Below are 22,277 nucleotides of genomic sequence, written 5' to 3'. Positions count from 1 at the left end.
ATCATTCAACTTGTAACATCAGTCATGAGTTTAGTCTTTAAAGGTATAACCCAAGTAATCTGTCTAGAAGTATCAAAATGGCCCTCCCCCTTAGTATCTCCCTTTCTTTTTTCCCCAGCCATCACCCTTCCTCCCTGACATCTCCCCCTACTCCATGACAGATAATATTCCTTTGTTTAAAGATTGTTTTAATTTGCTTACAAAAATCTGGGCTGTTGAACTAGAGGGGCATGAGGGAACTTTGTAAGGGAATGGAAAGAATCTATGTTTTGATCTGAGTAGGGATTAAATGGGTTCATAGAGAGGTAGAAATTCACTGCTCTGGACCCTCAGGCTTTATGAATGTTACTGTAAGCAAAGTATACTTTCATTAAAAAAAAAAAAAAAAAAACATCCAGGCTGGTGATGACAGAGGCAACACAGCCAGATGTTGACGACAGGCAAACGTGACATTATGGGAGGGTCCATTAAACATCTCTCTACCTGTGTGAGTGCTGTGCAACTATTTTCTTTATTTTTGCATATGTTTAAGGAGCTGTTTTTAAACTGTGGAGTCATTGGACAGATAAAAGGAAGTGGAAGAGAGGTTGTCAAGTGCATATTTGACATTACATGGCGTTTGCACAGAGGCACTCTTCTTGATGCTATAAAAGCAGCCAGAATTACATCTAAGGTGTGGATTCACTGGGTGACTTTTTATAACCTTAAGACATCTGTAGATTAAAAAGCAGGGGAGCCCTATAAAGGCTCCTGTTTTTATTGTTAAACTATCTGAAATGACACTGCAAAAACATTAAATAGCATCCTGGATTTAGGAGAGTTCTTTTCAAAGCTTTGTCATACCTAAACCCAGTAAGTCATACATACTATCCCATTCCGCTCAGCACCAGACATGATGTGCTGTATCATAGAGGACAAACCAGGGCCACAGTCACAGAGACTAAGAAATCATTGGTGCTCTTTAAGGATCTTTAATGAGTCAACAAGGTCAACATTAGGCAATTAATCTTTCATGAATGATCTCCCAAAACCTAGGGTGAGTTTTAACAAAAACAGGAACATAGCCTAAAGCAGGAATCAGTAAACTTTTTTCTGTAAAGGGCCAAAGAGTAAAATATTTATGGTTTTTGCATGCCACATACTTTGTCACAACTGTTCATCTGCCACTATATGGCAAATGCAGCCATAGACAACACATTCAAGAAATGGCCATGGTTATGTGCCAATAAAACTTTACTTATCAATTCAAAAACAGGCTGTGGATAGATTTGGCCCCTGGACTGTCATTCGACAAGAGATAACTAAGTAGGAAATCTCATCTTCCTGTTTTAGCAGAGTCTTATCTCTTGAGGTGAGAGCTTTGCGATCTGAGATTTGTTGTTTTGGAATGGCTGGGGAGGTGTCTAGAAATAACACACACAGAAGCTTATGAAGTCATTTTAAGATCTAGGTGAGGGAAGGGGCTTCAGTGACCATCCTAAATCTAACCTTGGGGTTTCCTACACCTATATTTAAGAGAAGGGAGAGTAAGGCTTCCACAGAGTCAGTGGTGTACTTACAATTCAAAGAACGCAGGGTGCTCAGAATGAATTGCCAAACATATCAAAACAGAGCTAAAGCAGAAGCAATGAGGAAATTAGGCCACAGCACAGAAACACCTAGTATTGATTGAGCTACAAACCGTAGTTTGATTATGGCCCATAAGGTAGAAGCAAGCCTCCCCGAGCTTTTCATTTCTCATACATGCAGCGATATTAGGAGGTATCATCGCTGTAGAAGGGAGGGCCCAGCACCAAGAACAGTCAGAGAAGAGAGAGAAAGAGAGAAAGAGAAAAAGTTGAACATTTAGATTCCCTATAACAAAGAGGAAAGAAAAAAAAATCTGCATTTGTTAACATAGGGTAAAGAGAGTTTATTTGTCCAGTCAGACAGTCTAAGGCAACACTCAAATAAGGCTGCAGAGACCAAAATCAGAACAGTGACGTTTTCAGACAGCCAGATAAGGTGAGAGAACCCAGACAATGGATGCATCCTTTTTTTTTCTTTTACTTTCTTTCTTTTTCAAACAACTGGAACAATGACAGGCTGGCATAGGAGAGCATTAACAATAAACAACAGAAAAACAAAGTTCCCTCCCTCCCCCTCCCTGCCCCCAAGACCGCGGCAGTTAAATTAAGTACAAAAAACTCATTACAAAAATAGCCTCACAGAGAAGCAGGTTCCAATCAAGTCAGAAAAATATTGGAACTTAACATATTATAACCCATTTGTGACTCTAATCAATAGAATTAGAGAAATTTAGTCCCAATGACACATGGAGACGTTACAGTAGCACAACCCTGGCACATTCAACCCTTTTTGGAAAAAAAAAAAAAACGGTGTATTGAAATGATCTTTATTTTTAGCCCAAAGAACATTGGTTAGTGTTGGATTTTCATCCTCAGTGCAACAGACATAGGTTTTGAGAAGGTACACAGGTTACTGATGATGACTCGCAAATGAAAGATCACATCCAACAGAAGCATAGGGAAGACAGAAAAGGGAGACAGTGTTACACAGTTTCAGTGGCATCAGTACACCTACAGTCAAGGTTTAGTACAGCGCACAGTTGTGGCATCGTAATGTTGTCAAAATACTTCCCCTGTGGTTGGGCATGTCTAAAGGGGCCTCATCAGATACCCACCCCTCCCCCACCACGGGCCCCTCATATTTTGCACCTGTATGGATGTCCAACACCTGGGAAGACAGTCCTTCAAAGGAGTTCTCGTTCTCCTTGACCTGCACCTGAATTAAGGATCTCATCAAGTCCAAAACGCAACTGGGAATTGTGCCAAATGACTTTCAGAAAAGAGGGTAATAACAGATAAATCCCTAATAAAGGGGACCAATGTATATGGGGACCATTCAATCACAGTTTCTATAGAAACTTTTGTAGACCTTTGGTTGGGAAGAAGAGCCCTACATCTAGGGCATAGCTTTTTTTTTTTTTCCTTTAAATTTTAAACAAGAATCTCAAATAGGACACAATTATTATAATATACAATATTTCGCCATCAGAACACTAAGCTATGTAAAGATCATTGCTGTTTGGTCAAATCATGTCTACAGATATGACAAAGGAACTCTATGCATAAGCTGGCTTTCCTCACAGGAAAGGTATAGTAACATGTTTCCCTCATGATGGGCACTGGGAATTGATTTCATCCTTTATCATCTAAAAACATATGGCTAAAGTTTCAACAGTTTTGTTTGTTTGTTTGTTTGAGTTGTGGGCTCAGGTGGTCTGATTTGGGGTAGGGACCAGTGGGAGGGGATGCAGAAGAACTGTATCCACCTCCTTGATGCTGAGCAAGGCCCCCAAATCATCTCCAAAATTCATGCCTCTTAAATAAAGATATCAAGTAATCAAAAACAAGAGAGGAGAAAAAAAATTGTGCCTCAACATTATCACTCAGGAAACCTGCTTTCCTGCTTCTTAAAAGGAGTAGAGTCATTTTGTGCTAACAATTGGATCTGAGAAACGGTTTGGCACAGTTCAAACAAACATTCCTTCGCTCTTGGTCGGACTAGACAAAATGTTCTCTCTGATTATCAGAAAGGGGGCTATATAAAGATCTCGTCTTAGACCATGCCCCAGTCCACGTGAGCAAGCAAAAGGATGAAATGTGTAGAGATTTCAGAACAAGCGAGGCAAATAATCACATGGTGCGAGAGGCTGGTAAGACACTGGTGAATAGGGGAAACAAAGACTTTCCTGCTGCAGTTCTGGAGACAAATTCATGGAGTCATGCCAGGGAAGGAAGGAATGTTTTCATAGTTTGACCCACCATATTCTGGGACCGAGCCGTCTCCCCGCTTCAGAAACAGACGCACTCTGCGGCCACCATTCTTAATCAGTTCTATAGCCCGAGAATGCTTCATGTTTTTGGTGGTCTCACCATTGATCTCTAAAATTTCATCACCAACCTGCCAGAAAGAGAGAGCCAAGTGAGAAGATCACCAAAGGGTTTCATCAGCTATGGAGATGCTTTATGATTTCATTGGACATGTTCCAGAAAAATCTTCTATTACTTAGGAGACAGAAATGAAAAAAAAAAAAAAAACACCCCCCAAACTCTCTGTCCTCAAGGAGATGACATTCTAATATGGGAAATATAATACAACAGGCAACTTAAAAAAATACATGGTATGCTAGATCGTGTAAGCGCTAAGGTAAAAAAATAAAGCAGAGGGAAATATAAGTTGCTGAAGGAAGAGGATGTGGTTGACAGCTTCTAGAATGGCCCCCAGTGATCCTTGCCTACTTGAATTCAAACCCTGTGTAAACTCCTTTCCTTTGGATGTGGGCTGGAATGAATGACTTGCTTTTCACGAACAGAACATGGTAAATGTGATGAGAGGTCAAAGATAAGGTTACAAAACAACTTTGGCTTTTGCCTTACTGGCCCTCATTTGTCGTCTCACTTGTCTATTCTGATGCATGTTGTGACAGAGCCTATGGTACTGAAACGAGAGAGGGCTTGGGCCAACAGCCCAAGCTGCACTGATCCTGACAACAACCATGAAGCTTTAGAGGCAAATCCTTCCCTAGAGGAGCCTTCAGATGAGACCACACTCCGGGCTGATACACTGACTGCTAATACGCTGGAGGTAAAGGAGTGAACAAGACAGGCCAGATACTTCCTCTCAAGAAGCACATATTCTAGAAGGCAGAAGAGAAAAAGACTGGTGCTGGAGTTTAAGGCACTGAATTTGAGTCCTATCACTTGTTAGCTAAGTGATCTTGGCTAAGTTCTCTACTTTTTTGCAGTTCATTTCCTATCTGAGTAAGGGGAGGATAACAACTCATGCCTTTCATGTTGAGGTCCAATTAAATGTTACAGTATGTCATGTGAACTAGATAACATGATACAAAATATAATAATGGTATTTCTTTCAATCAGAAACTTTTTTAAATGAGTAACTGCTGCTAAGTTGCTTCAGTCATGTCCGACTCTGTGCGACCCCATAGATGGCAGCCCACCAGGTTCCCCCATCCCTGGGATTCTCCAGGCAAGAACACTGGAGTGGGTTGCCATTTCCTTCTCCAATGCATGAAAGCGAAAAAATAAAGTGAGGTCGCTCAGTCGTGTCCGACTCCTAGCGACCCCATGGACTGCAGCCCACCAGGCCCCTCTGTCCATGGGATTTTCTAGGCAAGAATACTGGAGTGGGGTGCTAAAAGCAAAATCCATGTGTTTGAAATATGAACAAAAGGACTATATACCACTATATATGCACAAATTATGCATGTGTATATATAGAGGAAGGATATATAAGAAACTGGTACATAATTTGACCTTGGAAATTATATTCTTACTATGCATCATTTTTTTATCTAATTCTAAAAAATCACATTCCTGGTCTACTTTCTCAATTAAAAAAATCTTATTAAAAAATTCAGTCTTCAGAAATATAAACTTCAAGATTCTGTCTTAAGTTACAAGTATTAAATTCCTTATCTTTGGTCACTTTCCGCCCTTTCTGCTCAGGACTAATTTTATTCACTTTTTTCCTTTCCTGATCTGACTCTTGATTTCTTTTAATTCCTTCCAAACTGCTCCCTATGTATGTCTCAATCTATGCCCCCTAGATATAATGAACAAATGATTTTTTAAAAATCATTTGATCTGCCCAGAAGAGCAACATATTCATACGTGGTAGGAAATATTAGATATCGAAATAGAACACAGTGGTTTTTTTGGCATGTGTGCATTTAAAATTTGCATTACTGAGTAATACCAAATGATCTTGAATATTCATGCTATGGTGTCCTTGGTCCACTGTTAAGAAAGACAGTTAACTCATTCCTGAGGCCAGGGAAATGTGGCAGTGAGTAGTGAGAGACTGAACGGAGCTCACCACCCAGAACCTACAGAACCACATGGCTTCCTGCTCTCAAAGCATGCTGGGATATCCAGGAATTCCAGGGAAGTAAGGCTGGAAGAAGCACAAGCTGGAATCAAGATTGCTGGGAGAAATATCATAACCTCAGATATGCAGATGACACCACCCTTATGGCAGAAAGTGAAGAGGAACTAAAAAGCCTCTTGATGAAAGTGAAAGAGGAGAGTCGAAAAGGTGGCTTAAAGCTCAACATTCAGAAAACTAAGATCATGGCATCTGGTCCCATCACTGCATAAGAAATAGATCGGGAAACAGTGGCTGACTTTATTTTTTGGGGCTCCAGAATCACTGCAGATGGTGATTGCAGCCATGAAATTAAAAGATGCTTATTCCTTGGAAGGAAAGTTATGACCAACCTAGATAGCATATTCAAAAGCAGAGACATTACTTTGCCAACAAAGGTCCGTCTAGTCAAGGCTATGGTTTTTCCCGTGGTCATGTATGGATGTGAGAGTTGGACTGTGAAGAAGGCTGAGCGCCAAAGAATTGATGCTTTTGAACTGTGGTGTTGGAGAAGACTCTTGAGAGTCCCTTGGACTGCAAGGAGATCCAACCAGTCCATTCTAAAGGGGATCAGTCCTGGGTGTTCTCTGGAAGGAATGATGCTGAGGCTGAAACGCCAATACTTTGGCCACCTCATGGGAAGAGTTAACTCATTGGAAAACACTCTGATGCTAGGAGGGATTGGGGGCAGGAGGAGAAGGGGACGACAGAGGATGAGATGGATGGATGGCATCACCGACTCCATGGACATGAGTTTGAGTGAACTCCAGGAGTTGGTGCTGCAATTCATGGGGTCGCAAAGAGTCGGACACGACTGAGAGACTGAACTGAACTGAACTGAATATGAGATTAAGTATAAGAGATGGAAAATGGGATTGGGATTTGGAAATGGGATTCAGACAATATCCACTTTATTAAGTTCATGGGTGATTTTAATCCTTTATTCAATGCCAGAGTTGGAAGAGCTCACCTAATTCTGGTAGATACATCTAAGCTTGAGGGAGAGATGAAAAGCTGTAGAAACATGTAATGCTCACGAGCGTGCAGGCCCTAATCATAAGATGTCAAGAAGTCACTGCAGATGACTTATTCACGTCCATCCCAGATGCCTCTCCCTTACTTACCTTCATCTTCCCACACCTTTCGGCAGGACCATCCTCTGCTAAGCGCAGAACGTAGAGGTCCATGTTATACTCTCGACCTCCTCGAAGACTGAAACCAAATCCCTTGGCTCCTCTTTCCAGCTCCACAGTGTAAAAATCTTGCTCCTATTCAAAGAAATTAAACGCAGTTATTCTGGGAGGACTTAAATTGACACACATTTCTCTCTCTTTCCCCAAACACTCTCCATTATGGCTCATTTGACCCAAAGGCACAATTTGTATCCCCTTCTTGGTGGTTTCTAATTGTTTATTAATATCAATTAACCTTAGGAGTTTGGAGATCCAGAATGTGAAAACATTCATGAGTGTGCATACAGATTGCATACCAACATGCATATATTAAAATTTAATCAGTGAGGCTGTGACTTGCATTTGTGGCAAGAAAAATCCTTCATTAAATAATACCATCCTGCACATCGCTGGTGTTTTAGCCTCCCTGCCCAAGGCCCTAAAATATCTCATCATTTGGATAGCAACGGCAAGCCCCACACATCCTGACAGTGGTTCCTATGCTGGTTAGGAGAATTGGGAAAAGATTAGGAAAGGCTTTGAGAAGGCCAGTGAGGGGGAGGAAGAACAAAAAAAAACCTACTTAACTCTGTATCACCCAATGTTTCCCAAATCTGCTTCACTTATTATCACGTGTGCACCCTCCATTACCACCTTGTGGGACAGGTAGGTAGCTTTAGGAGCCTCACCTGAAATTCACAAGTCTGAGAAACAGCTTAACCAAAAGACATTTTCTTGACATAAACGCCTTTACGAATACCAAGACCAGCTATCTCCTGTTTTGCTTTCTCTGATCACCTATTATTGAGATAATTGGTAGCATTTTATTTTGTTTGGTCCTCCTTGTCCCCTGCCTCCAGAAAAAGGATGTCTAGGGATATTTTTCAAAGGTAGTAAAGTAATGTTATTTACTTGATAACCCAATGTGAGTTTATGTTTAGTATATATTTAGTACATAAAAGGTTATTTATGTTAATTGCAAGTACCTTATAAGATACCTGGTAAAAAGAGCTTCAGGAAATTGGAAGGAAATGCACAAAGCCAATAAGGCAAAAAGAGAAACAGTCCTCACCTGTGTTGCCTGGGGTGCTTTGAATTCAAACTGAGATTCTGGCTTTGGTTTGGTGGTATTCCTGCCAAAGCAAGAGAAAAAATATATATAAGAGCAAGCCGTGGAGAGCCTGAGAAAGAATCAAAGAGCAGTATCATCACACCACCAAGAGTTACTTTTTTCCCCTGAAAGTAACAAAAGAAGCCAAAGTCATGTCTGACCTGGTCTCCTGGGCTCCTTGCTGCGAAGGGGTGTGTGTGGTGGTGATGGTGGCTATCTTCTCCGCATTGGTCAGCAGAGTGGCATTTGAAGACTCTGCAGGGTAAGAGAGAACATCATGAAATGAAGGCCCTGGAGAAGACATCATCAAATCAGGTGTGCAGAAGCCCCACACCTGAATGACATCTGAATTCTCTGTCACCATTTCAAAATGTTCTGACTTGAATTTCTAAACAAGAGTGTAAAGAACCGTTCTAAGATCTTCTATGATGTGAGCCATGTACACCCCCATGACACTCCTCCAACTAGGTATCTCCACAAATGAAATAAAGAGTTTGCCAAGAAAATGGTACTTTAAAAATCATAGCCAAGGTAGGTGCCTTTCACTCTTCCCCCATCCCTTGAAAAGGGCAGTCCCATCAAATCACTGCAAAATTATTTCCCAGACTTTTACAGGCTAATAATAAATGTCTCTGCTAATGTCCCTGCAATTTATCGGTGATCTTTAGTGAGTCTGCTTGATTTTCTCATGTGAATAGTCAGTGTTCTAACTTCTTGCTACTAATAAATATACATACAGAGAACATCTACTTTCTTCCCCAAAGCTTTTAATGAAACACAACTAAAAATGTGGAATTCTTGTGAGATCTTGCCTAGTATCACTCATGAAGAGTTATTTTTAAAACTTGGATTAGTCAGAGCCAGTATGTAAATCTAAGTTGTACGAATCAGGAAGCCACCCTAATGTAACAAATATGATTGTATTCTTATGTAAATTGACTTTCTTCTTCACTAAACACATTCATAAACATCTTCATTAATCTCTGGGAGCTTGGAAACCTAGGATTTGAAAACACTCATGAACATGCCTACAGACTGCTAACCGACGTGCATATATAAAAATATATTAAAATAATTTACATAGTATCAGTCTTATGTTCTTTTACTAATTATTTCTCCATTAAGATCAAGGCAGATAATAAACAATGATGAGTAAGCTGCACTATTTGAATTTATTTTTAGATTGACACTTTGGAACCTGCCACACATTTTCTAATCAAGAAAATGCTAAATGTGGGGGTGAAGTTCTTAGATTAGCCTGTAAACTACCCCTTTACTTCACAGTGTACCATGAAGTCTAGAAGTTTCTAGGAGTTCTGAGGTTTGCAGTAGGCACTCCATAGTTTGTGGAATACATGTATCTACCCACCACATATAACGGAGTTTCTATGGATATCTCACTAATCCCACTTATTTGTGCTCTATCTTCCATTGTACTTTGCTAAAAATGCTACTCAGCTTAGATCTGACTTTCCGTTATTCTATTTTCATTACAAATAGCTGTTAAAGGCAAAGGGCTGGAGATCAGACCCGGGTTCAAACCTCTTTGTCCTTGACTCACTATCTGTATGTCTTCTTTTCCTTGAAAGGGATGATGACAATCATCATCCCTTTCCTTGGAGTAAAGTATATGAAACGCGTAGCACTGTATCTGACATATAGTAAGCACTCAACATACACTGACTGCAGCCAGTGCCCTTGCTACTGTTTCTATTCTGTATTTATTACTGTGGAAATGGGTTTAAGTTTTTTAAACTCTCTGCAAAATGAGACAGTTGAAATATGACTTTAACAGTTTCTATTCCAGCCCTAAAGCTTATGATCTGGATAGTGGTGGTGCAAGATTAGTAAGAAAATGTAACGCAATCAGGTGAACAAAAACTGTGAATCCAGTTCATGCTTCAGAACGATGTCTCCCACAGAACCTGTTCTACCAACTGCTGCACCAGAATCTGAGGGAACAGTAATCTGTGGTCAAGCAGGGGTGAAAACCAGTGGATGAGACAGAAGTGTTTTTGCATGTCTGTGTTTTGTGTTCCCTATGGACCCTTAATGGTGCCAGTATACCTTGGGACCCTCCAAGAGGGGGACGTGGTGCTTCTCAAGCTCGTCGGGTGTTCTGGTTACAAGGTCAGAGACTAGACTCAGACTACCTGGCTTTGCAACCCAAACTTTGCAATTTACTAGCTGGGACTTGAAGGAAAGTTACTTAGACCTTCTATGCTTGAGTTTCCTCATCTACACATACAGAATAACAGAAGTATCTAAGAACACTGATGCAAAGACCACCTGGGAGGAAAAGTGTTTGGGCTCGTGCCCGGCACATAAAAACTGCTCAAAAATTGAAGACCATCTTTTTTATGGGTGGCATGTATTTATTACCGTTATCACAATATTAAGAGCATAATATTAGTCTGTTTTTATGACCACAGTTAACCGGCACAACCAAGGTGATAAACTGAAGTGGTATTTCATAAAGTCTACCTGCTGTGCCCCTACCTAGGACTAGTAGACTGCAAAGCCTGTCAATGTGACTTGCCAGAAGTTTCATAAACATGTATTGGTCCTTTAAAAAAACTTCATATTATGTACTGTAATTAATTTTATGGAGACTCTCTGGGAAATCACAAGATTGCTTGGGCCATGGGGAAATCACCATCAGGATACCAAAAAGAAAGTTTCCTTGTAATTAGAGTGATTATAATTACTGAATTGTGCAGAGGTTCCCCTTTAGAGTTCTTGGGTGTTTTTGGTAGCCAGAGTTTTCTAGGCAGATCAGATCCTATTCTCAAGCCTTTTTAGTACTTCTGCCATTTTCAAGGTTTGATGAGATGCAACAGATAACCACTCAACATACGTATAAGTAGAATTCTTTTATTTATTTTCCTCCCATCATTCCTTTGCTATTTTCAAATATTTATATGCAAATCTGTTCTGAGTTGAAGCTTAACGTTAAGCATTTCGGAAATTAACATTTGGTATGCAAGTGCCTATTTGAGCGAGCCCACTGAATTTTTCTCCTTTGTTTTTCTTAATCTATGAACAACCACCATATTTCAATAATTTCCAATGTGCCACACACCGTGTACGGTTCCTTCCCACATGCACTGTTTCATTTCATCCTCATAACTCAAAGAAATAGGTGCGATTAATTATGCCCATTTTAAAGCTGAAGACGCTGAGGCTTACAAAAAGTAGGCAATATGTCCAAGGTCATCCAGAGAGCAAGTGGAGGCACTGGCAATTAAACCCAGGGCCTGCCTGATAGTTAACTTTTAGTTTCACTCTGTTTACAAGGGAATTATTCAGGGGTCAAGGAAATTGGATGTGATTGGTACATTTCCTTCTTAACAAGCAAGTACTTTTACCTTCCTGTATAAATACCAACTTCACTAAGTTGTATCACAGATGAATTAAAATACAAAACACTCTGGTTTTGACTTCTAGATTTCCTGGGTCATTTTCAAGCACTATTAACTTTTAGCATATCCTCAATTTCCAGGATGCTTTTTAAAAGATCTATAATGTTATATATATATATTTAAATGAGCTTTTAAGTCTTCATTTAGAATCAAACCAAGACAGTGTGTGCTGAAATTCTCTCCAGCTTTTAAAACTACGGAGTTGAAGCCCATCCTCACAAATTTCTATCTCTAGTCCAAAGTAAAATGTCCCCCATATAAAAGAATAAACACAAAAGACGGGTCTGATATAATATACACCCTAGCAACGGTTTTAAAAAGGACTGTCAATGTATTTGACTTGTGGAACTCTTAAGGCAGGTGGACAGGTTGACTGTTTTCATGATAAATTCCAGCAAGTGCCCTATGTGCTTTCTTAAACAGTGTTTATACCTGCTTTAACTCTCCTGGGAGAATGAAAATGGATATTACTACCGTTTCCACAGCAATCACGTATCGAGAGGAGCATATCCTACCTCTCAAGGCACCGTCACGGTGCTGTGCTAAACCAGGGCACTAACTTCTGAAAGGAGCTTCTATCTTGGGTTTCAACTTATCTCCGTGACAAGTGATTACCATTCTAACCTTGCTCCCATGTTAATAACCTTAGCTGCCCTTACAGAACCACATTACAAGGCCAAGCAAATAGACAATGGATACAATCATTCTATTCATAAATATTTTAATGCATAAACACATATGTAATAAACACCTGAAGGAAGCATTTGAAAATTTAAATCCCATAAATATTTGAAAAGTTTGGGGAGGCTTTTAAAATGTGTATGATAGAAACTCTGTTCTTCTTGCCTGAGTATATGTTAGCTATCATATCTACCTTTGCCAAGGAAATGGCATTACCTGTGTCACCAAGCCTTACTTCCTATACAAGTAAATACTTTAAGTCAGAGAGATGTGAAGTACAGAAACAGATACATAAACACGTATAACTGAGTCACTTTGTTGTGCACCAGAAACTAACACAGCGTTGTTAACTAACTATACGTCAATAAAAAGAAAAAATTAAAAACTAAAAAGACTTCAGGGAAAAGAGACTATATTTAAATAATGTCTTTTATTTTTATCATTTATTTATTTAGGGTGCACCATGGGGCAAGCAGGACCTTAGTTCCCCAACCAGGGATCAAACCCACGCCCCATGCAGCGGAAGCATGGATACTTAACCACTGGACCTCCAAGTAAGTCCCTAAATAATGTATTTTTAATTTCATAAATATTTTCATTAGTTTGAACTTGACTCAATCTGATGATTCCATGAGAGCCTGGCTCAGTCAGGATCTGCTCTGTCTGATTAGTCTCACTCACAGACTTCACAGGGTATCTCTATACACTCCAGTAGTAGGAGGCATGTGTGCTCTGACTTGCCAGAATTCAAGTTCAAATTCAGTACGTAAGCCAGTCTGTGGGCCTTTCTATGTTGCCATGATAAATTTCCTATCCAGCTGTCCACCTCTCACAGGGGAAGAGGCTCTGCCCTCACTCCACCTCCCAGCCTCTTCCCAAAGGTCGTAAAAGCCTAGGATGGTGAGAACCCCCCTGAACATGCCTGTCTGAGAACTGTGAATGACACAATAGTGCCCAAATCAAGGGGGGTCATGTTTCAAAGCTTTTGTTGGAGGGGGCTAGCAGAGACAGAACGGTGAGAGGGGAATGGGAGAAAGAGAGTGAGGAGAGAAGTGAAGCTGGAGAAATCAGGTGACTGATGACAAGAGGAACGAACATGAGCATGCTGCTTCCCTGGAAAACAGTCGATCTTGATCCCATGCTTCCATTGCAGGAGGCATGGGTATGGTTCCTGGTTGGGGAAGAATTGCCACAAGGCACAGCCAATGGATACGGAGTAAGTTCCCAGCATGGCCCAATCAAGGGTGCATCGTCCTCTTTTTTTTAATTTGATCATTTTTTAGTGAGAAAACTAAAACAGTTTGTAGTAAGAAAATTTTTTAAATGGTTATGATGCCTTATGTAAAATAGAAGGGAAAAATATATATATAAAAGTCACTTGGGGACTAATGCCAGGTATGGTTTATTCCTTTAAACCATATATTAATATTTTGGTTGTGAATTTCATTTAGGGCCATTCTCAGTCATTAAGTATATGTGATCTCTCCTTAATTCATGACTCCATTAATAGTAAATGGGTTATCTATTAGAGGCATCTTTGAATATACATTTTGCAAACATTTATCCTGAATTGAAATATGACTGACATGACAGGATAAAATCAGAAAACACAAGTATTCAATGACAGTGTGAAAATGATGACTGCAGTTCAATCCTTGTCTGATAAAAATAACCGCTAAGAACTGTTAAAATTGCTCAACCACGTTGTGATATTATTTCAAGACTACTTTGCTTTTTAAGTTCCCCTTTGAGGAGCTGTGCAAAGAAAGGATGAGTTAGTCTTCAACTCCATAATGAACAAGTAACTAGCCCAGAAACTAATATAAAGTGTTTAGCCTCATCTCCTCCAAGTTTGGTCAGCTTATCTCTTTCTGTCTGGCTCATAAGAGTGCCTCTTCCTGAAGTGGCTCCTTGTGTTTCTGAGAACAGTACCCTGAACAAGATGGATTTCTAAGAGCTCCTGAGCCACTCCGATGAAGGACTTCAGTTTTTTTATGAAGATCACTCAACAAAATGTCTCTGGGCTAGTCCATTAAACACTAGAGTAAGAGACTGAAGGAGACCAGAACTTTCTGACATGGAGAGAATGCCTTCCTTTTACCTTACAATCTACCATGTCCAGCACACTTTTATGGAGAGGAAGTGGATCCAGCATGATTTTCTCTTCATCAGATTGCAAAGGTCACTCTCTGTTCTATAGGTTCTTGTAAAATCCTCATGGATTGCTTCAGCATCTCTCCAGAAATCTAACCCTACTGCCTTCATTCTAACTTCCAAGATGGCAATTTTTGGCCCCACTTTAAAGATGAGTATTAGAAATCCACCCTCTGCCAGACTTGATTCCCTTTACCTGCACAAAGATGAGTATTAGAAATCCACTTTCTGTCAGACTTGATTCCCTTTACCTGCACTTTGAAAATGACAAAGTAATTGGTGAAGAGTTTTATTATCATGGTGGTGAATTCCTGAAATATCTTGTGATGAAATCACATCCTCAGCAGCACATCAATCCTTAACTACACTGTATCAACTTTAACATCTACTTTCTTCTCACCAAGACAGCCTGTGATAGCTCTGTTCAAATTTTACACTTTTGAAGGACTGTGGTTTTAAAAAACATCTTTTTATTGACAAATGTTATTGGATAATCTATCTTGCTCTCCAGTTGTTGGTGTTCAGGTTCTCAAAAAATACTTTCCCTTGCCCAATATTAATTTAAGTCAACAAGTACGTGCACAGGAGTATAAGTTGCTTCTGCATATTTATCTTTCCTGATTGTGAATTCTTTTCTAAGCTCTTCCCTCAAGGAGCTCTTTCTCTCCTTCCTTCCTTTTTGGAAATTTTCATTCCCACAGACTAACCAACATAGACTCAGCAAGTTATATCCTGTGTTCATTTCTTTTGAATTAATTTTCTGAAATCTCACCACAGCATGGAGATAAATGTATCTAAATTTATATACTACATTAGGCTCTCTCCACCATTTGTCACCAAATTTTCCTAGCTTCCTTCATCTTTTCCATTAGGAACCTAGGTTATATCATCTTGTGACCACTTTCCTAAATTCTAATAGCTTTCCAGAGTGGTGATTTGGTAGAATGGACTCTAGACCAGATGGTAAATTACTAACCATGCATTTGAGGCAGGCTGAAATAGACCATCATTCAAGGAGCTATTTTTTCCCTCCACATTTGGCAGCGGGTATTTCTGGTACAGTGAAATATCCCTGTTCTTAGAATGAACAATTTTCAAATATTTATTGTTTGGTTTTAGACTTACATCTTCTGAAATGCACAGGCTATAGTACTCAAATTTTAAACTAACATGGCTCACTTTCTAGCAATTAGTAGATAAAAATGTTGATCTGGTGAATTACTTTCAGATAAAACTTCTGATTTTCTTATTTTACAGATCAGTGGCATAGAATTTTATCACACTATAACCATAAACCACAGTTGTCTCTCGAGAAATAACCACTGACTTTGGAATATATTTTATTTTATAAATATATAGTAAGAATGAAAAAAAAAAAAAAAAGGCACTGAAACATTCTGGGAAAAATATCACTTTTTTCCCAAGGGCAAAATCTGCTTAGAAGGAAGTCAGTATACAGGACTTAATTCTCTGAAGGTTCTTAGAGACATTAGTGTATCAACTCCATTTTTATTAAGTAATAATAAAATAAGTAACTATAATATAATAAGTATTATATACTATAATAATATAGTATGTAAGAGTAATTTGGAGAAGGCAATGGCACCCCACTCCAGTACTCTTGCCTAGAAAATCTCATGGATGGAGGAGCCTGGTAGGCTGCAGTCCAGGGGGTTGCTAAGAGTTAGACATGACTGAGCGACTTCACTCTCACTTTTCACTTTCCTGCCTTGGAGAAGGAAATGGCAACCCACTCCAGTGTTCTTGCCTGGAGAATCCCAAGGACGGGGGAGCCTTGTGGGCTGCTGTCTATGGGGTCACAAAGAGTCGGACACGACTGAAGTGACTTAGCAGCAAGAATAATAAAGTAAGTACTGATATTTTTTGCTGGAAAACGTTTGGTAGTGGGGGCTGTCCTGTGTACTGCAGGATGTTTAGAAGTGTCCTTGGTCTCTACCCGCTAGATTATCATTTAGTACCTACTCCAGACAATGTCAAATGTCCCTCAAGGGGCAGAATCACCACTGTTACAAAAGAATCAAAGATCTGAATTGAACCATATAAACCAAATAAATATGAACAGGCCTAGTTTAATGGAAGCCTGTCAAAATACTGAAAATACTGAGATTTTATTCTTTCTTCATCCACATGCAAAAAGTAGAGACAAATCATATAGCACAAATTCTAATAACCTCCTATTAAATAAAAAACATGGATACATTCACTTAGTCTGATCGAAAACAAAACAAAAACAAAAAAACACCAGCATTGGCTCTCCACTGTCCTTACATAGGTTTTATGATATCATCATACTGTACACTCAGATTTTACATTCCTGTTTTTTTAAAAAAGTCTATAATTTCCAGGTAGAATATCAGGCAAGTTTTACCACCTATACCCAAACTATTCTGTTGTTTTAAAGACAAGGGCACCACAGCCAAAATAAATTGGAGAGAGTTAAAAATTTTCTGCTATGTTTATCTCTGTAGCAAGACAGGGTCCCTGGGCAAGAGGATAAAGTCAAGACGGTGAGGTAAGATTTAGTAACAGTGGCTCATGAGTGCTTGATGGGTATACTCAGAGAGGGTCGGAGAGGACTGTCTCTAAGTCAACACTATTCAATTACATGAACACCAAAGACAGAATAAGAACGAAGAGAGAGAGAGAGACAGAGACACACGCGAGAGGTATACTTTACCATCCCCAGGGATGATGCGGAGGGTGACTGTGTTGCCCGCTTCCTTGATGAGGTTGACAATGTCAGAGTGGGATTTGTTGGTGATGGAACATCCATTTACTGCCAAGATCCGGTCTCCCACTTTCAGCTTGCCGCATCGGTCAGCAGGGCTCCCCTCAATAATCCGACCTATTTTGTGAGGCATGGCCACACATGCATTGCCTGCTTTGATAGTCAGTTTTAATTTTTTTTTTTTAACGTTACATGGGAATAGAGTGAAGGGAGGAGAAAAAGGGTTGAAAAGGGAAAGAGAAGGTTAAGTGTTAATTAATTAAAGCATTAAGCAAATGTTATTAAAGGAGAACTCTGTGCCGAGGGTCAAAACATTGGCAAAGTTTCAGGCGTTTGTGTAAAGAGTTACAACCCTAAATGATAGTTCATCGCTGCAGTCCTTTCCCGATTAAAAATGAGGGGGACACCCCAGCTTTCCTCTATCAGTGGCAAAATTTGGGATCTTTAGCCATTTCCAAAGATTCTCAAGAGCCCCCAAAGTAACTTGCTGTGGGCTTATGTGGGGACTTCAAACATGAAACCCAGAGCTGGGGTGGAAGCTTTCGCACATTCTGTGTTCATGTCACTTCCTTTTTGCCAGCTGTTGCTTACGCTTCTGCCAATGTTTTGTTCTTCCTCCATTTAGAAAACACAACCCCTGGGTGTCTAGTGAGGTCAGAGAGTCCAACAGTGCCAAAAATCCAATCTGAAAACACCGCAGAGGCGAACACGTAGACTTTCTGCCTGCTATCCAGCATGAGGAAAGCTTTAGCAAAGGGGCGTAATTACGAGACGAGCCAAGAAAGCACCCAACCTTGACACGCGTTTTTCCTTTTATGACCTTTGCTCAATCAGCTGCTCTCGCGGGCTTTCAGAGAAGGGCCCAAATGGCTCATTAGCTCTGAAATCCTCCTTCTTCCTCAAAGAAATCCCCTCAAAGCCATAAGAAAATCTAGTACATACTCAGATGGAGGACAGTGATCTGAAGCTAGGTTCAAATCATTCCTCAACCCTTTTTCTTTAATCATTTCCTTTGTCCTCCTCAGTTACTACACAGCTCTGACGGGAAAAATCAGGAAAAGTGCATTTGAAAAAGAAAGTTTACTGTGTGCTCTGAGGCACTTCATGTCACAACCAAGAGTGACTGGTAACTTTTAGAAGAGAGGTGGAAAATAGGCTTTGAGGCCTGATCTAGTGTTTCCAGATACTTGCATACTGAGTTGTAAACTTCCTTGGGCACGTCCACTGATTTTGAGAGTTTGTCTTTCTGTAAAGATAGTTAGGTAGTTGAGCCATCTTTGGGAAAGGGTGACAAAATTAACATGGGAAACCCTGAAAGAGAAGGCTCTTCCATCCTAATTCAGAGCGTAAGGATAAAATGTATGGGAAATGAGCTGCAATTGCTTTGAATTTCAGCATATTTGCCTGAGTCTGTATCACTGGATGTTAAGGTTAAAGTTAAAGAATTTTTCAAAAGAGAGTTAAACAGTCTTCTGGAAAGCAACAAGCAGGTGTGGTGGAAAGCCTCCATACTCAAATTCAAGGTCTTGATTAAGTTTAGCCCATCTCCAAGGACAAGTCCATGGGAAAGGTATCATACAGCAGGTGGGAGGAAAGTCTGCATAGCTCAGGAGAGAGGTCACATGCAAGGTATTAGGGACAGTTTAATTTGCTCATTGTAGAAGTTGGAGGAAAACAATCAGACACCAAACTGTGAGTGAAGACATTCGATATTTGTTAACAACACAAAACCTCCCACCAGACATATCTGTTGTTTCATTCTAGAAGGAGAAACTGAGAACTCAAATTCTGAGAATATCACCGGGTGCATAGGGACAAATTGCAGATCTGAAGAAAATAACTTGAGATGTCTTTGTCCCCTCTGCTTTTCTTTTCTTTTCAAATTGGACTGAAAAGTCTTCAAAACTAATGGAGAAACAAGCCAGAAAACCACCCTGCCTTGAGGTCAAGTCACCCAATACCCACAACATGCTGTGATAATGCTATTAACAGAGCTCAGAGAGGCACTGTTAGTAATGCGTGTTTGTTATTGCAGCCACACATGCACAGACCTGGCTTGACGCACTGTCCCCTGAAGTTTGCACCTTAAAGGGACATGACTTTAGCAGGAAGCAAAGTACCAAGACTAAATGGAGACAAACAGAGTTGTACCAGAGCAGAAATCCAACAGGATGGAGCACCTAGCTGATGTTAGCCAGCAAGCGACCTGGACCACTGGTCTTCAGACTCCTTGTGGGTAGGCCATTTGGAGACAGAGCTGAAGCATGTTTCACAGCCCTTCCCATCTCCCATCATATTCCATATTAACTAACAAATGTGCTTGGGGAAAACAACAAATGACATTTTATTTAATGAAGAAGGTGGATCAGTTCTGGAGTACATACTTATGATCCATTCTAGTAGGAAGACTCGTGATTCCTAGTTCCTAGAATCACCTGGCTTCCTATTGTCTCAGCCCATGCACCCTGCAGAGAGCTGACCTTGTGAGAGGGTGACAGTTGCGCTTCTCCACTCTCTGCTGAAACCCCCAACATCTGGATGAGACAGGACAACCACCCCTGCTAGAATTCAAGGGCAGTGAAGACAAACAGCTCTGCACTCAGATTTTAATTAGATTCTCCACCAGGCAACAGTAAACATATTATTTTAAATTAAAATTTTAAAATTTCAGATGGAGATAGGTAGAGTAGAGGAAGGACACAGATAAGATGGAAAGGGCATTGCATGTATATTTTTTACTCCTCACACCTCTATTTTTCCCCCCAGGCATTTATTTCTAAAACCATATGCTTCTTTTAAAAATGCGGAGACCTTCTGAGACAACTGCTATGATTGATACCCTGCTCAGGACCTTGCAAAGGTCTCTCTCTGGCAAGAATTTCTCACAGTTTATCCTGTCAAGGGGCTTCTTTGCAAATTTCACCTATGCATGACATTGTCTGCCTGTGAACGTGCCACCAGAATGGAAGCTGAAGAGTTAAAAAAAAAATCCCAACCTTCAGGAGGGGAAAAGCTACCCAATAAAGTCCGTCCCCAATTAAGACTTTCATTACCTGAAGCGGAAAGCATGACAAGCATTTCTGTTAATGAGATTCTGGCTCGTCTTTCCCTCTCCAGAGAACAGTCACCCCAGGAAACGCTGGGGAGCAGAAGTGACCACACTCACCGAACGTCGTGCCGGCCTCGGGCCTGCTCACCGATGACACGATGACAAAGCCGAAGCCCTCGTTCTCGCCGCGCCGGATCTCCACGTCATAGGGCTGGACCACGGTGCTCACCACACCGCTGCCGCCACCGCCGCCACTGCCGATGCCACTGGTGCTGCCACTGCCTGAGCTCACCGTGTTCAGGGAGTTCTGGCTGCCCTGCGGGGTCCGCTTCTCCTCCGTCAGCGAGGCCGGCTGGTTGCTACTGTGATGGGATGAGGCTGGCGAGGGTACCTCGTTCTCGGTTTTGGGGGCTGTGCAAGAGACGTACCTCTTGGTTACCCGCCTTTGCAAGAAATGTGCCCTGTCAACCCCTTCCTCCTTCCCCCATCCACTCCACAATCAAACCAAGAGAGTGACAGCTATGACAGCACCTGGCCTCACATAACTGAGACACAGGAACTGAAAACCACTCTCATTAGTATTTACATTCAGGATCTGCAGACATCGATACCATGGGAGAACAAAGGGGACACCCAGAGTCTGTTACATTTAGGGCATACTGTGTCTCAGCATCTGTATTTGGACTCAAATCTGCAGCAAGACTGGCCCATTCTGAAATATTTCCTGCCTCACAGATCGAAAAATGACCCCTTGGCATTATGCTAAGTGAAATAAGTCAGACAGAGAAAACAAATATTGCATGGCATCACTTATGTGTAGAATCTAAAAAATACACCCAACTAGTGGATTAACAAAAAAGAAGCAGACAAACGTACAGAGAACAAACTAGCAGTTATCGGAGGGCAGAAGATGGGCGGAGGGGCAGGATAGGGGTAGGGGAGTAAGAGGTACAAACTATTAGGTATAAAATGAGCTATAAAGATATATTCTACAATGTTGCAATATAGCCAGTATTTTATAATAACTATAAATGGGCTTCCCTGGTGGTTCAGATGGAAAAGAATCTGCCTGCAATGCAGAAGACTTGAGTTTGATCTCTGGGTTGGGAAGATCCCCTGGAGAAGGGAATGGCTACCCACTCTGGTATTCTTGCCTGGAGAATTCCATGACAGAGGAGCCTGGCAGGCTACAGTCCATGAGGTTGCAAAGAGTTGGACATGACTAAGCGATTTTTCACTTCATTTCACAAACAGAGTATAACCTTTAAAAATTGTGAATCACTGTATTATACACTTGTAACATATGTGATATTGTACAGCAGTAAGACTTCAATGAAACAAACAGAAACGACCCATTGAAGGAAGCATAAGATGTGGCCCACCATCTTTGCCTCAGAGACATATCTGCATTCAAGTTGTCATTACCCTCAAGTCACATTTCTGCTCAGCTCTGCTTCTGCTTTTTCCATCAGAGAGACTGTAAGTTGACAGCACCATTATGACCTCCCTACTGCAGGATTCCTGACAACACCTGTCAGAGGTATACTTCACTTTTCTTCCCAGATTCCAGATGTCAGTGATCCACTCTGATCACAGAATTGGATACATTAACCTCCCTCAGAATTCATTTTATCAAATTCCAGTTTTATTGCTTTATCAAGTGGCAGGGTAAACCACTCCTAGATAGCCACAAAAGTAGGTGGGACCACTCATTTTTCATGCCAAAAGCAAAATATGGGTTCAGATTTTGGATAGGACTACTAAATTTATTCCCTAAAGCATCTCCTTTCATAGATTTCATTTTATAGTAGTAGAATATACAGAACCTAAAACTTATTATTGTAACCATTTAGATGTATCCTTCAGTGGCACGAAGTACAGAAACACTGTTGTCCAACCATCCCCACCAGCTATCTCCAGAAATTTTCATCTTCTGAAACTGAAGTTTTGTTATCTTTTAAACACTAATCACTTTCCCTGGCAACTAATC

At 40.6% G+C, this 22,277-nt stretch overlaps 1 protein-coding gene across 25 annotated transcripts in view; it reads right to left on the bottom strand.

The window, feature by feature from the left end:
* The window catches only part of MAGI1 (membrane associated guanylate kinase, WW and PDZ domain containing 1), a 644,187-nt gene that overhangs the window by 3,835 nt on the left and 618,075 nt on the right, over nt 1-22,277 (bottom strand). For 6 of the 25 annotated variants that reach the window (XM_059880041.1, XM_024983156.2, XM_024983163.2 and 3 more), the window contains 6 exons: nt 20,405-20,698; nt 17,188-17,391; nt 8,394-8,487; nt 8,194-8,254; nt 7,074-7,217; nt 3,828-3,966 (listed from right to left, as the gene is read on the bottom strand). In XM_059880041.1, coding sequence (XP_059736024.1) covers nt 3,828-3,966; nt 7,074-7,217; nt 8,194-8,254; nt 8,394-8,487; nt 17,188-17,391; nt 20,405-20,698 — 936 coding nt within the window. Of the gene's footprint in view, nt 1-275; nt 1,614-1,681; nt 1,771-2,381; nt 2,785-3,827; nt 3,967-7,073; nt 7,218-8,193; nt 8,255-8,393; nt 8,488-17,187; nt 17,392-20,404; nt 20,699-22,277 lie in introns of those variants that run through there. The other 19 variants (XM_024983158.2, XM_024983164.2, XM_002696963.7 and 16 more) reach the window with 8 other exon arrangements.

The sequence above is a fragment of the Bos taurus genome, chromosome 22 (assembly GCF_002263795.3).
Source record: "Bos taurus isolate L1 Dominette 01449 registration number 42190680 breed Hereford chromosome 22, ARS-UCD2.0, whole genome shotgun sequence".
In the NCBI taxonomy this organism is placed as follows: domain Eukaryota; kingdom Metazoa; phylum Chordata; class Mammalia; order Artiodactyla; family Bovidae; genus Bos; species Bos taurus.
The sequence above is the reverse complement of the archived record's forward strand: the minus strand, read 5'-3'. Positions and strand labels throughout refer to the sequence as shown.